Genomic DNA, 16201 nt, shown 5'->3' with positions numbered 1-16201 from the left:
TTACAACCATTCTCTAAAACTAATGCTAAAAAATGAAATGTGGAAATTACTTTGCACACACTGGTGAGGAACTATGTTGTTAATAAGATCCAGATTCCAATTAGAATTAAGAGATCCCACAAGTGGTTTCTTTCTGAGACTTAAAATCTGTGAATGTTACATTATAAAGCCTACATTTTCAGTCAAACATCTCCCAAAGAACTACAGCAAAATAGAGCAAAAGGACTAGTGTTAATAAACAAATATTGAAATGAACCTTAGAATCATAGAATGGCCTGGGTTGGAAGGGACCCTTAAGATCATCCAGTTCCAACTTCCCTGCTGTAGGCAGGGACACCTCCCTATACACCAGGTTGCTCAAAGCCCCATCCAGCCTGGCCTCGAATGCTTCCAAGGAGGGGGCATTCACAACCTCTCTGGGCAACCTGTTCCAGCATCTCACCACCCTCACAGTAAAGAATTTCTTCCTGACATCTAATCAAAACCCACCCCCTTCCTAGTTTGAAACCACTTCCCTTTGACCTGCTGCTACATGCCCTTATAAATTCCTCCCCAGCTTTCCTGTAGGCCCCCTTCAGGTACTGGAACCTTCTCTTCTGTCAGACTTGTTAACTGAAAACAAACTTCATAGAAAACAAGCTCTGATTCTCAGTTGAACAAACATTGCTCCAAAAGTCTTAAAAGCTATCAGCTTCAGTGCACTGTCAACACAACTTAGGCTTACAGCAAACCCACAAGCTTAGGCTTACAGCTAAAACCACAACAATAAAACTGAACATGGGGGCAGAGTTGTAAAGAAGCAATGCCTTCAGTGGTCTGTAGGGCATCTCAGCCTTCCTGCATGTAAGAAGATAAGGAAGAGCATTACATTTTACATAATTATTGCTGGAGGCAATATAATGAAGGCAGGAAAAAAAGCAATTATTTTTTCTCTAAATAATTTCAGTTGCTGTATATGAAGTGCTGCTGTAGAGGTGCTAGGCCACACTTCATCCTGCATAGAAGAGTCTGACTTAATTGTGAACTTACAGTTCAGTACAGAAAGGCTGAATTCAAGTCTAAATTATTTTTATTAAGGCAAAGAAGCAAGTTTTCACAAGTAGCTGTACAAATAGAGGGTCAAACCTTTAGCAATTACACAAGTTTTTATTTAACTCAAATCAGTAACTTGTAAAGTCAGAGGAGGAACACCCGTACAGTCCAAACTGAAAACTTCATCTTTACTCATATCCTAATAAGATATCAATGACCAAAGTGGTCTTAGTTTAACAGTCTCATCCTCCTAAACATAACAGCCACAGCAAAACATGATGCTGACTACATTCCACTGCTTTTCAATCTTACAGTAAATTTGACCGGGAAATGTTTAGAAAAAGTAGATGTAGCCAGAGAGAAAATTACTGATGAAAGTGATTTACATAGAAGAATCACGTGATCACATCTTACATCAGTTTACTTTTAACCCCGGATTAAATACAAACAATTTTAGATGAAAAATTTACAAGTTTTGGACCAAAAAAGAATTAGATTGTTTTGAAACTGTAACTATAAAAAGATGAGAAAAATGAAACTCTGTCTGTAAATATTGGATGTTTTGGCTGTTACTGACAGCATAAACAAATAATGAGAAATGACTGATAAGAAAACTTTCCATACATATTGGTTAAACAAATTTTAATTCAGAACTAATCCAGCAACACTGCTGTAAGAAATAGGATAAGATTAATAACATAATTACTTGAGTAAATGAGAGTGGGCAAGATTTTATTATCTGCTTATATAGAAGTTCAGTACGTTTCTAATTATCACTGTCTTAATAGCTTTACATGAGAAAAGAGTCAAACATAAAATTGATTACCATAGCTATTTATCTGCATGCTGTTGAGCTGGTTAGCAAGTTGTGTTGTACATGAAGTGGATGCAGTATTTGGGGAGGCTGGCTGTGACTGGTGACTGCAGGGAGGATAGGAAGGTCCTGTATTGTTCGGAGGAGGAGGGCTTTGAAACCTAAAGGGAAAAATGAGTGCAGTTATGCATGAAATTACACCAACGAGTCATAATTCCAGAATGTCTGATACCTTCTCAAGTGTAATGCTGAAACAGTTAATTAGGATGATCAAACTCTCCAGAGAGTTTTCTCATCTTCTGCTCAGAAAAAGCATATTGTTATTAAAAGCACAAAGAGAGAATGCCCTTTTTTTTGAAAGCAACAAACGCAACAACAACGACAAAAAAGAATATCTTTGTTTGTTTAGTTATTAGAAACAAAGAAGAATGTATTCCACGGAGAAGAGAGGGACTAACTATATGAAAATTTGAAAATTAAGAAACTCAAGCTTCTGAACACATATCTCTTCATCCCCTTCATATACTTAGAAAGGAAGCTTCCCACTTGAGGATGAATGAAGTCTATTCAGAGAATAGACATTCAGAGTCTCTGTGAAGAAAGAGCAATTAACAGAGAAACTGTTGAGGAGTTGCCATCTGAAGAGGGAAAAGGAAGACACAGGTGGGAAAACCTGCTGCACAGTTATCAGACATGGGAAAATACGAAGGAAAGAGAAAGAACTGAAAAAAAGAAAGAAGTACTACATGTGATACTGTTTAATTCTGGACAAAGGAGATTTCAGGCTCTCTCCCAAGGATCTACACCGTTTTACCTACAACCATTTCTAAAACTGAGGAGGGTCCTAGATATATCAAAAGAAAACTTTGATGTGGATATTTCCTTTGCCAGAAGAACAACTCTCAGCAATCTGTGAATTAAACAAGATCTTGTTAAAAAAAAAAACAAAAAACGCTTCAAGACAATGACTGGAAGGAAGATAAGAAAGAATCAGTATTTTGCTGGGCTGGTCACCTCAACTTGATTCTCTTTTCCTTGTTTTCAGGTCTTCAGGACAATAGTCACTTCTCCCTGTTGACTACTACATTGTCTTTTACAATGCATCACCAGTCTCCGTGGGTCCTTTTCACACAGTGATAACAAACATAGCAGGCTTTCATATTTATATGCCTTATGAAACACACATGCCTTTACTTAAACACAAGTATCACAACTAAACAAAAATTCAGAAGCAGAAGAGTTCAAGCAATTAAAACAAGATTGTTAAATGATATTAAGTTCACTAAAATAAAATTTTACGAAGATGATAAAGGGCCTGGAGCACCTCTCTTACGAGGAAAGGCTGAGCAACCTGGGTCTGTTCAGCCTTGAGAAAAGAAGACGCAAAGGGGATATGCTCAATGTCCACAAATACTTAAGATGCGGGAGGCAAAGGGACGATGCCAGACTCTTTTCAGCGGTGCATGGCGACAGGACAAGGGGAAATGGCCACAAACTGAAACACAGGAAGTTCCACACAAATGTGCATAAGAACTTCTTTACAGTGAGGGTGATGGAGCACTGGAACAGGCTGCCCAGGGAGGTTGTGGAGTCTCCTTCTCTGGAGACGTTCCAGACCCGCCTGGACGCCTACCTGTGCAACCTGGTCTAGGGAGCCTGCTTTGCAGGGGGGTTGGCCTCGGGGATCTCTAGAGGTCCCTTCCAGCCCCTATAATTCTGTGATTCTGTGAAAATATCTATAGGCTCAAAAATTCATGGGGAGTTAGCAAAATAATTAACAGCTGACTGAATTAAGAAGAAAGCATGTTTACCCACTTAGAACCCTCTGAAATATATACACTTTGTAATCAAGCTTGTCCACCCACTCCTTTCAACCCCTCATACCACAATTTTTCCAAGATTTATTTTTATAGGTTCCACCTGTCCCTAGCATTCTACCTTCCCCAGTCCTGTTTTCTACACTTCTTCCAGTAAGCACTGGAGATAGGAAAACAACACTTGGAGCATTGTCATTAATCTCAGGCCTGAGCAAAACAGTCATCCACCTGAAAGCCAAACCTGCTTTATAAAATGTCTTTAAAGTACCCTGCAGAAGTTCAGCTGAGTTCCCACAACAGTGGAGCAAAGATACCCTAATAAGGGGGGAAAAAAACTACAGCTATACAGACACGTGACTGCAGTGAGAGCGGGGTTGGTCTCTTCTCACTGGTGACAGGACAAGGGGAAATGGCCTCAAGTTGCGCCAGGGGTGGTTTAGGTCAGGTATCAGGAAAAACTTCTTTACAGAAAGGGTTGTTAGGCACTGGAACAGGCTCCCCAGGGAGGTGGTTGAGTCACCATCCCTGAATGTGTTTGAAAACCGTTTGGATGTGGTGCTCAGGGACATGATTTAGTGGTGGGTTGTTAGAGTTAGGGCAGTTGGTTAGGTTGTGCTTGGACTTGACGAAGGTCTTTTCCAACCTGAGCAATTCTATGATTCTATGTACCAGCCTCTAGTCAAAACTCACTGACAGCTATTAATTTTTTACTAACTTTTTGGTACCTTACAACAAAGGAGAATTAAGACATCAGAAAATGACTGAAAAAGCAGCTTCTATATAAAAAAATAAATATATAACACCTTACTGCTGCTTTTAAGCAATAAGTCTAAAATTCAAGCAGAAAAAGTAATTAAAAATAAAAAGCAACTCAAGATAAAGACGTGACTTGCTCTAAAAATTGAATTAACGGGATTACAGATTATAATCTATGATCTGGCATCTTAACATCACAGGAAACTGAACTGAGATCCAATTCAGAAGCAGAATGAGTTAGAACTGCTAAATATAAAAGTTGCGCCATACCTAAATGGCAGTGAAGCAGCCAAAGAGAGGAAATAGAGGTCAAATAAATCTCATGTACTAATTCTTGAAAGTCACCTATGTGGCTGTTGTCCTGCTGCACTGGGCCCACTTTGGAAGTTGTTCTGGCTGAACTGATGTGTACCGGGTGGTAGAGGCCCAACAGGAGCTGAAGATCCAAGAGGCACAGTTGATTTTGACATACCTGCCAAGCAAGAAATATTTTTATGAAACAATCCTGCAAAAATGCATAAGATCATCAAGAAATACAAGTGTACAGCCCTGATCTGGCAGTGAGGATATCAGCTCTAGGTGGCCCTGCACGTGCAGTGTGATTAGACAAGATAACCTCCCAAGGCTCTTTCCAAACTCAGCCATTTTCTAATTCTGTAAGAAAGGACAGATTTCCGATCAGCGACAGAAGCAGATATGAAAAAGGACTGTAAAAAAGGAACCATACAGTAGTTGCTAACTTTCCAGAAAAAGAATACAAGGGGGACAGTAAGAAAGAAGCAAAGATGGAGGAACAGACCCTTTAATTCAATTTGGGTTACTGGAAATTCCCTATTACCCTGTTACCTTTGCAGAGAAAGCAAGAGACCCCTTTGCTTTGAGAGACTTTTGTCCATAAGAAAACTTGGGCCAACCTTTAAAAAAATGTCTCTATATGTAGACCCAATAAAACTATGTTAAAAAGAGTTAATTCAGAACTAGGACATCAACTTATTATAATTTATGTTATTATCAGAAGTAATTCCGACTATATTCAGCATTGGGTTTAAATTAACAACTCCTGCTGGTATTAATAAGTTTTAAAGAAAGCGGATAAAACTTTTTCTATAATTTAATGATACCACAAAAATCAAGCAGATCACACTATTTAATACAGAGGATATTTATTACTGTATTCCAACACAAATATTGAGTTTAATAAGTTATCACCATATATCCGGTATTAAAAAATTATTCAGTCTTCTTTATTGTTTTAATTGTAATTTTCTTCTGTGATATTGTATCGAGATGGTCCACCTCCTTGCTCCTTATTTTGCCTACATATATTAACAGACTTACAGAAGAAAGAGCAAATCTTACTTTTTAGATATTTTCCACATTCCCAGTTCACTAGTTTACTTCTTGAAATATTTGAAGCATATCACATATCAAGATAAAATTAATGTAGTGTGAAGGACAGATGATAATAGGCTTACCTTCTGGCTGTCAATTACATCATCTGAAGCACAATTACACTGGTAGAGATAAAAAGCAAAGAACCCATTTACTTGTAAAAGCTACCCTAGTTTCCCCTCCTCACAGAAAGTAACTGTCTCCTAAGTGGTTAGAAAGCAGATGGGCTCCACTTACCATACATTATCCAAGCACATAAGCCTAATAGGAAAATATCAACTTGTATTCATAGATATGCTTGTGCTCAAGAACTTGGCTGGGCACAGGTCCTACTCCAAAGAATACAACACATTTCTGAGAGCTTGCTTGCCATTAGCACTTATCAGTTCAGAACTCTCTCTCTATTCCCAAAAATTACTTCTTTCTATGTTTCTGTACTAGGTGTTAATCACAGTTCTGCATTAAGCACTGGTACCTACTGCTTCCTGGACAACAGAGTTCACACACAAGGGTCAGAATTCCACTACCAGGCACCTTACATTAACATCTGAACATCAACAACAACGTAGGCAATGCTAGTGCAAGATCCTGTTGCACTAACAGTGTAAAACTGAGCATTATGTGCTGACAAAAGTAAGATGAAGAGATGCAAAATATCACAGAAAAGCAGACTCTGAAGTCACATTTTAAGACAATTACGTACCTGGCTGAGGTGCTGCATGTGAGGAGTTAGGGTCTCCATAATGCCCATAATGAAGTGAAGAATTAGGTGGTCCAAAACCTGCAGAAAAGCCTCCCATTCTTGGCTGGGATTGGGAATACGGAGGAGCTGTAACATAACCTTGTTGACTCATGATAGCAATATTCTCATTCCAAGTATGGAGTTCTCTTTAGGAATCTGCAAAATAGAAAGTAACACCTGCTACTATTATTTGCTCTTTGTAACATTTTAAAAGGCTAAGAATTATGTTCCCAAATAGACAGAAGACACATTAGAAGGTAAAAAACTGACCTGGCAGTTAGCGCAAACAATGCTCTCATTTGACTGGTTGTTTAGTGTATGGGAACTGCTGAGTCATGGCCTGAACCACTGATTGAGCACCTGGAGGAAAGACCCAGTCAGCCCCAGGAACACAGGTGAAGGCAATTCACTGTGTGACCAGAAGGAGGTGGAGCCTGGCTCCACCCCTCTTAGGCCTCATTTAAGGGCTGACTGCAACTGAGGAAGGATCTCTTTCTGGAGATCTCTCCTTGGTGGAAGCTTTTCTCTGTGAACCCAGAATCTTCTGATCTGGGTGAGCAATCTACTTCCCTTCCTTTGTAGCACCTTGCTATTGTGCTGGTCCTTCCGCCTCTTTTGTAATGCCTTTTCCATCATGTTGGTCCTTCCAATCGCTACACTTAGTTTCCTCAAACCTGTGAATTTAAACAAATCACTGAAATTACCTGAACAACATTAACCTCTCTCTGGCCCATGGAGAGAAAAACTCTAAGGATGTGTATGTGGAAGAAAAGTAAAAAGAATAGTCTAAAATTGTTCCCTTTAATGGGAAAATCTAAACTTCTAATACAACTGAAAAAAAGACAGCGAGTCCAACGCTCCAAATACTAACTATTCCAAAGAACACACTGGAACATCAAGAAAAGCAGAGTGACTGGAGTGCAAAATTCCTCTAGTAGTCTCCTATCCGAGCAGACCTGTTTTAGATGACAAAGTATTCCACAATGAGAGTGGTATGGCCTCAGCAGTACCATATGTCATCCTCGCTGCTATCATGCACCTTTTTCCTAAGCTTTCACATCTTGATTCTGTTGCTTTCAGAGAAAGGGAGAACAAACAAAGAACAACGCAAAACATATTTTCCCACCATAAGATTTGTTCTAAAAGATACTTCAAGAAAACTTTCAAGAACTGGGAAATCTGGTGAATGCTATGTTACTAAACCAGTTGATTCTATTTCACATGATCAGTTTTCAAATACAGATCATTTTCCACTAATGGATTTGAAAAATTACTGAGGTTATACACACTGAAGCCTTGACTGCTAGCTTTCACTTTTCTAGATAAGAAATTTTGATTTCATGTTGAACTAAAAAACAAAACAAAACCAGAAAACAACAGAATTCCACTATTTTTATTTATGCCCAACCTAAAACTGTTTTGAGAAATTATTAGGATCTGATCCAGTGAACGCTTCCTGCTTCTGTAAAAACCCAAGTACGCAGGCCAGGCATCCTCAGAGAACTAGAGATCCATTAAATAAACTAGTATTTCAGATGTTAAACGTTCCTTTCAAATAGCTTTCCCAACCATCTGTATTTCATGTTCTCTGAGTTGCAGCATGGAGTGATCTCTGAGCATGCGAACAGCTCAAGGAATTGCGTTTCAGAAGCAAATATGAAGGCACCTCAAAATTAGGCACACCTCCAAGATTACAACATGGACATATTCATGCTGCACTAGCACATGGTAGTATACAGAAGCTATATCCATCAGAAAACCCATCTCTTGGCTTCTCTTATTAAACATACTGGAGGAAAAAAAAAAAGTTTTACTAACTTTACCCATCAGACAAGAAATCACTTTGAGCTGGGCACCCTCTTCACAACCTGGCCATGGTACTAAGCTACACTTGTCAGCATGGCATAAGAATTCTTAATTAAACTATCCAGCACTAAACTGCTTTGGATGGGAAAGCTTATGGGGCTGCCTCCTACTTCTTAGTTAAGAAGGTAAGATAAGAATAGGAAGAAGAAAAAATAAGTATGTTTACACAGAGAGGCTTCTTGCTGTCAGCCATACTTTCATCCTTTCCCCACCCCCAACTGAAAAGACGTGGCAGTGTGTTTTAGTTGCTCCAAAAGACAATAGATCAGTACTAAATTACCTACACAGTGGTATAAACGTATATATCTTAAATTTATAAAGAGAATTTCATTTTGAGCAACAGCCAACACCTTCAGCTGTGACAGCATCCAGAGGAAACGACTTCCTCCACCGCTTACTCACTCACACAAAATCTTGCCACGTCGAACTTCCCACAGACAGCATAAACACACGCAGGCTGTGCTGAATAGAGACAGCAATCAAACACACAAAAAAAAGCTTACAGAGCACAGTTCCAGATTCTACTTAAGACCAAGGATATTTAATCCCTTCTAAAGATATGGACACACAGAAACTCAAGATGAAACTAGCTTCAACAACACCTACAATATCAATAGCAACTGACTGCCTAGGTTTTATCAAGTTCTAAGAAGAGACATAAAGATTCTTTCTGGAAATCACACGAGGAAGATCTGCTAAACTGAAAGCTTTTCCTGGGTTTATTCACTAGAAGTGTCACTGCACAGAAGGACAAAACTTGTGTCTCTCAGCCCAGTTTACTTCATTCCCCAAGGCCTGCACACCACTAAAACAAACACTTCTCCACAATGAATTGCTACTAGAGAACTGGTTGTCATTTTTTTTTTTTTCCAGGGGATTGCTCTATTTACACAATGCTCTGCTGCACCGATACCACTGTGAAGATGTATTAAGTACACGTAGAGGATAACAGTTAAGAATAAAGCATCATGATCTCAGCTACCTGAAGGGGAACTATTAACTTTATACTACTTTCAAGACACCTTGCTTGGCAATGTAACATCTGGAAAGAGGTGCTGTTCCTCCCCAGGGCATGCTGCAACATCATTCTGCCAAATAATGTTTGGCATGCGTACCTATACACACACACACCTGTAAAAAGACACACAGCTACACACATTACTCTTATTTTTTATAACATACATTCTGGAAAAAGAAAGCAGAAGGTTACATCGACTCCAGCCCCGTGCCCAAACGGCACATCGTTAGCACTTGGCTCCGCATTACCTGAGGCCGCACGTCAGTCAGCGCTGCACCAGGTGCCCGTTCCGAGCCCCGTGTGAGACACGTCCGCCCGCCGCTCGCAGTGCCCCCGCACACGGGCGAATCCCCCCCAGCGGGCTGCCACCAGCCCCCCCGACCTCCCGCCCCCGGGCTGGCTCACAGTCGCCCTGTGATCCCTGCCCACCCTGGCACCGCTACGAAGCATCCACCGCTCCCCACACGGGGCACAGCCGCGATCTTCCCTCCCTCTGCCCCCAGCAAAAAGCAGCGGCCGCGCGCCGGGATGGCCGTTAGGGCCGTTACCTGGGCGCGGTGTGCAGCCCCCGCCCGCCTGAGCGCGCGCCACCCGCTCACCCGAGTGCCACGTCTGAGCCCGCCGCGCGTGACCGCCACCCAGCCCCCCCGCTCGGGAGCGCGCCCGGCAGCGCCTGCGCACTGCCCGCAGCGACGCCGTGCCCTTAGCGGCTGGGAGGAAACCGCTGGGGAAGGGCGGCCGCCTCTCGTTTGGTGACTTTTACATATACATATACATATATATATATATATATGTATTTTTAGCTTCATAAGGCTGCCGTACTTGCCGCGTCTGCCGGCCTGAGATGGGACCTGCCTGCTAGCTGCCGGCTTTGAGGAAAATCGGGAGAGGCCCGGGAAGCTGGGTGATCTTTAAAGTCCAAGCCCTTGTACGGCTCTGTCAACCCCTAGAAGTATGAAATGGAGGTCGCTCCGAAAGTAATGCCTCCTGTTTATTTCCATGGAAACTACAACAGAGTAACACTATTTGATAAAGCAGATTTTCAGCTACAAAACACAAGTTTTCAACACAGTCACCACCATTAGCTTTGCATTTTTCCAGCAATGAACAAGAGTCTATGTGTCGCCTTCATAAAAATCTGCACCAGCAGAGGTAATCCACTGCTTCTGTTGCCACCTTGTGAGCTGAAACGCACCACCCACCACCTCACTGTGCTCACATCCACTGGCTGGTCTCCCATCAATGCTCAGCAAGTGCCAATAAATTTTAGTTAGTGCCACTGTTTCTGCATGGGGGAATTCAGTGACACACCGTAGCTTCCATATCAGACACCATTTTGTCAGACTGCCTCTCTGTTGCTGGCTGTCACACAGCAACAAAACATAATGGAGTATTGTTGGGAAGGTTCAGCCTCTACTGCCATACCACCAATATCTGCCACTGACGCTGTGGGCCATCAACATAAAACAGGGGAAAAGAAAAGAAAAGAAAGAAAAGAAAAAAGAGAAAAGAAAAGGAAAAGAAAAGAAAAGAAAAGAAAAGAAAAGAAAAGAAGAGAGAAAAAGACCAACAAACCAAATGATGCCAAACATTCAGCTAAAAGCCACTTCACAATTCAGGTGCACCTGGAATTCAGGCTCCACTGGCTTTCTCATCCTTTGAATGCTTGTTCTACAGCCTCAGTAAAGCTTTTGAAAGTAGATTTTGGCACTGAATAGTTTTACATGGAGCTAAATCTCAGTAACGTGTATCTCAGGACAAAACTGTCAAAAACATTCATTGCTATACAAATTAATTCTGAAAAAACATCCCAGTGCCTTTGAAATAGATGTCAAAAGAAGTCTACAGGAGCATTGTGGTCATGAATGAGTTGTGTGAAGCCTCAAGAGGCAACACAAAGTGACAAGAATAAGCCCTGACCTGTCGTCATACACCACTGAATAACATAAGCTGATTTTCTAGCCATTACTGGAACCAATACTATTGGATATGTCAGAGAAAATCTGCTAAAACTTTTCAGATCTCTCACTCTGTCTAACCAGAATGGAAACCAGAATAGTCCAGGAGGTGGCAAGCATCAGCTGAGCTGCATATGGTTTTGGCTGCAGAGTATCAGTGACTCTTCCATAAACAGGATGCAAAACAGTGCCTTTCAGCACTGCTGTACTGCCATTTCACCATTTGTCCCTCCCTCTTTTGCTGGTTATATGGACACATACAATTACCTTATGCAAAATTCTTTTGAAATCCCATTCTACTGAGAGGAAAATAATGATGTTAAGTTTGGACATTCCCTATTTCGCTGTGGAGACAGGCTTGCTTGTCCCGCCAGCCCTGTTGTGTCTAGCCTGCAGCTATTAACAGTAAGCAGCTGTGGATAATTCAGCACAGAAGAGCACTGCACTTACTTGGCCACTGAATACTTACTATCAGATTTCTCCTCTGTGAAATCAGCTCTAGTGAAGTTGAAAGAGGAGATCAGCAAGAGATAGCAAGAAGCGATGTCATGCCAGTTCTTCCCTTGTTTCAGGATGGCTCAGGACACCTCTTTTTTGGAGACCACAGCTTCCCTTCCATCTGCATGGAATGCTGAGACAAAAGGCATCCAGTGTGCCGTGATCCTGACATTCTGAAGCCACAAAGAATACTCATCTACAGTTTCCACCTATAAACATTAAAAGTAATTTAAGGTCTTCAATTTCAGAAATGTGGAAACATCCTTAAAGATTTAAGTGCATTACTGATCTGGAAAATAATTTCATAAAAAAATGACACTGCAGGATTGCTAAACTGTTCTCACTTCATTTTAGTTAAATCATTTTAATTAAACTCTACCATAAAATCTGAGGGTCATATTTTTCTTCTCTATAAGTGATGAAGGTCTTGTAGGTTAAATTACCTTTCTTTAAAATCAGTTCATCCTGAAGTTGTACCTATGCAACACTACTAAAAATGAATATGATTTCAGATAATTAAGATCTAAATTAGAGTTATTGCAGTTAAAGTAAATAGAAGAATTTGTCTAAATATAGATCCTTTTTTTCATCCTGATTAAAAAATAGCAAATCCTCTACCTCCAAAATCTTGAATTCAAAGTTCTCGTTATATTTTTTTTCCTAATAGATCTGAAACAAAGAAAACAAAGTCTTCCATCACCTTAGGAGATATTGGTTACAGAACCAACAAGCGCTCTCTAAAAGACCAGCTCAAGTCTTTCAGAGAGCAATATACTTTTCTTTTTTCCTTTTTTTTTCTGATGACTTTTGGGACTGATCCGTTCTCTGAAATTATTACCAGAGGCCTAGAAAAGCCCCTCATGGGCAAACAGACTCCATGTCTCTATGTCATAACACGCCGCATTAATACAATGCATGATTCAGCAAAACCTAAATCCTAACCTAATCTTTCCATTTAGAGGATGTCTTTAAAAATGTCCTTAGCAGAAGCTGCCAAGAAGAATGAGAACAACAATATGATGCATTTGAGATACAGACATGTATCTCTCCCGGTGATAGCTACAGTATGACTTTTCTAACAGTTAACATTGATTGTGTTAACATACAGCTGTTCAGTTAACATTTGCAGTTCAGTGCTATATGATTTTTTTTCTATCAAAATATATTCTAAACCATTCTTTAAGAGAGGACGTAGACAATCTTGGGTATGTTCTTTAAGAAAAGTGTTTTATCACAAGAATGGCTCATAAAACTCCTTAAGTTCTACATACTGAAAGGCTTTTTTTTTGCTGGTAGTACTGTTTTTCTCTTAATTTCATTTGTGTGTCCTGCAGACATAACAGGTTTGTTTTTGCTTAGCATCAGAAACTCCTAAAGGCTGCTTACATATACTTTTTTTTTCCTATGTTGCTTACAATAAATCACAAAAGTCTTTAACATTTTATCTTCTGTATAGTTATGATCTATGGACAACAGTTTACTGTGAAGCACTTTAGAAGTAAAATGGAAACAAAAATTTATAATTTATTTAAAACAAAACCAAAGGCAACTTTTTTTTTTTTTTTTTTTTTTTTAAAGCAATGAAATATTGAAGGGATTGTTTTTTTTTCCTGAAAAAAAAAAGTGTGACTCTGAGGTCAGACTAAAAAATGTGAAGAAGAGGAAAGATTAGTATTTCAGGAAACAGCACCCTACTGAAAGAAGAAACACATCAGTACTTTGACTTGTTGCATTTCTTATATAAAAAACTAGGCACCCTACAATCATAAATAGGGTTACAATAGAAGTGAATACTGATCTCTCAGTTGAACAATTTCAGTAGCATTTAGAAAATATTATTGAAGTACACCCTTTAATGACTGCCCTTTATAAAACAAAAGCACAGGCAGAAGAGAGTTTTTAGAATATTAGGCTGATGTAGCTGCTCTTACTTGGGGAAAATAACACAGTAATGTTAAAATCTTGGGTATATAGTCATTGGTAAATACTTTTCTCTTAAATAATTGGTCTCAGTTAGATACTTCCTATAATGACTATCCACTATCTATTAGTCCTATTTCACATTAAAGTACAAATTAACTCTTTCCCCCCGCCCTCATGGTCAGACACTAATGAAACAGCTGATTAGTCAGAGTACCCAGAACCAAAATCAAGCCTGGCCAAACAGAGGGGCCACTAGGACACAGTTAGGAACTGCTGAGCACATGGATCATGAAAGAGATTCTCCTTTTCTCACTATCTCACTGAGGACCTCTTGCTCCACAGTGACGGAAAACACATTTCTACCTCAGGATGCTTGCAGCATACCATACGCAAAGAGGTCCTGACCCCTTGCACTCATTAAAGTTTCCCGAATATTTTAGAGATGTAGAGTTGTAAATCCCAGCACCCTGCTGAAATTCCAGTTTGCAAAATTATAACCTGTCTCTCTGAATTCCTCTGCAAATTCATTTAACTGAATATTAATCTCTGTTCCCTGTTGTGAACTTAAGTTTTGCTGCACTTGTACAGTTGCTGGTTGCCTTTGAACAGCTGCATTGTTCCACCCTAGAAATGGCTGCATTTTATTAGAATCTGTATTGGCAGAGGAAAGGAAGGGCAGAAGGGCTGGGAATGTGTCATTCCCTCCCAGCCTCAATCATCTTTAAATGACAGTGGCAAATTGTAAATCCCTAGTGATAAACCCTTTTGCCTTCACAGTACCCAACCGAGGACAAAAACCAGTGGCCACAGAGGACAGTCCAATCCTTGCCTACCTCAAAGAGCATCTCTAAAGTTTAACTGGCACATTTGAAAATATAAAGTTATGTTTATAGACAAAGCATGATATAGAAGTGAAATGGCATTTAATGCCATTATTTCCCTAAGAAATTCTCTCTGGCTCTTGTGTATACGGCATCTGCTTTAAAGCTAAGCTCCTCATTTCTTGTTATCTTGGCCTCTGCTAGATAAAACCACTTTCCCTGAAACTTGGTAAACCAGAAATGATTATAAATGTTCTAAGGACCACAAAAATCTATGCAAATCAAATATCATAATAGCAAGTGTGCTTTGGAACCCTCACTGTGGCTGCTTTTTTAGGAAGGATTTTTTGGCTAGTTCAAGCCTCTGGATTTTTCAATGTCTGCAGACTGCAGGGCTCATCTCCTTACTCTCAGTGGCTGTTGCTATTTTGGTTTTCTAATGAAATCAACATTCTTGCAACTCGATCTGGAACATTTACAGGAGATAGATTCAGTGTTCTGAGAAAACTGCTGTGATGTTTCAGTTGGGGAATTTCAGTTATCATTTTCAATTAGTTTAGTACTGTCTAAGATGCATGAGAGTGGAAGACTGCATTGCTAGTACTTTAAGAAAAGAACCGAGGACTTGATTATCCTGCTGTAACTGCTACATAACAAACTGTAACATAAAAACACAGGTGAGAGCTTCTCATTATAACATGATGAATAATGTATGACATATAAAGCACTGTGAATAAACATTAAGCCATCACTGACAGTCTGAGAAAGGCCAGCAGAAAGTTATGTGATCCTTTCCATGTTTGCTTGATTAAAGTATGGAATTTCTGAAACTTAGATACATTCCACTTTTACATTCAAAAGCATCTGAAGTAGCATTACTTTCATTGGCTTTCATTTTATATTTCCTGCTGGTGTATAAAATTTCTGTGTTAGTGGAGTCTTGCTAGGGAAGAGTACTTAAATAAGTGTACTGTCATAAAAAAAGGAAACTATATTTGAGCAAGAAGCTGCCAAACACTTCATATAAAACTATTTGATTAGTTTACTCTGCTCTCTCATTGGAAAACATGGGGTGAGTTTACAAAGTCTGTCTTTTCCTTTTGCCCAGTTAATAACTTGCTTGCTTTTCAGCCAGTTCTAGCAATCATTCAACACAACTTGTTGTTAGTAAAGTCATACTTGTTCCATATAATTGATTGCCTATGGCAACTCATTTAATTTTATTCCCCATCTCTGCTCGGTTGATATAATGAGCTGCATTAAGTTGTTTTCTACTTGTGAGTACTGAGAAATATTCCTAACTGCTGAATAAATCTACTGTATAAGAAAAACAGCTTTTCAAAATTACTATGAAAGTACTTGAGATGCCGAACCTTTTGTGTTTATTCAATATTTATCTTCACTGTGCTTCTGCCTTACACCATTGTTAATGTGGGAGTAAGAAATCTTCTACCCGAGCATGGAAAAGTAATCTAAGTACTAGACAGCAGTATAAAGGAAATCGATCTGTTATTTGTAAAAAATATCAGCATTTCTTACAAAAGTATTTATTTTTCAGAATGCT

At 39.6% G+C, this 16201-nt stretch overlaps 1 protein-coding gene across 7 annotated transcripts in view; it reads right to left on the bottom strand.

The window, feature by feature from the left end:
- SEC24D (SEC24 homolog D, COPII coat complex component) overlaps positions 1 to 16201 on the bottom strand; it is a 69051-nt gene that overhangs the window by 43944 nt on the left and 8906 nt on the right. Inside the window, exons 1-5 of one of the 7 annotated variants that reach the window (XM_021396407.1) lie at positions 9686 to 9702; positions 6824 to 6913; positions 6515 to 6709; positions 4765 to 4891; positions 1859 to 2007 (exon numbers count right to left, since the gene is read on the bottom strand). In XM_021396407.1, the coding sequence (XP_021252082.1) occupies positions 1859 to 2007; positions 4765 to 4891; positions 6515 to 6665 (427 nt within the window). In that variant the 5' untranslated portion in view covers positions 6666 to 6709; positions 6824 to 6913; positions 9686 to 9702. Of the gene's footprint in view, positions 1 to 1858; positions 2008 to 4689; positions 4892 to 5894; positions 5934 to 6514; positions 6710 to 6823; positions 6914 to 9685; positions 9839 to 9985; positions 10150 to 16201 lie in introns of those variants that run through there. The other 6 variants (XM_021396406.1, XM_021396402.1, XM_021396404.1 and 3 more) reach the window with 6 other exon arrangements.

Source organism: Numida meleagris, chromosome 4, assembly GCF_002078875.1.
Source record: "Numida meleagris isolate 19003 breed g44 Domestic line chromosome 4, NumMel1.0, whole genome shotgun sequence".
Classification (NCBI taxonomy): domain Eukaryota; kingdom Metazoa; phylum Chordata; class Aves; order Galliformes; family Numididae; genus Numida; species Numida meleagris.
This window is presented reverse-complemented; position numbering and strand designations above follow the sequence as displayed.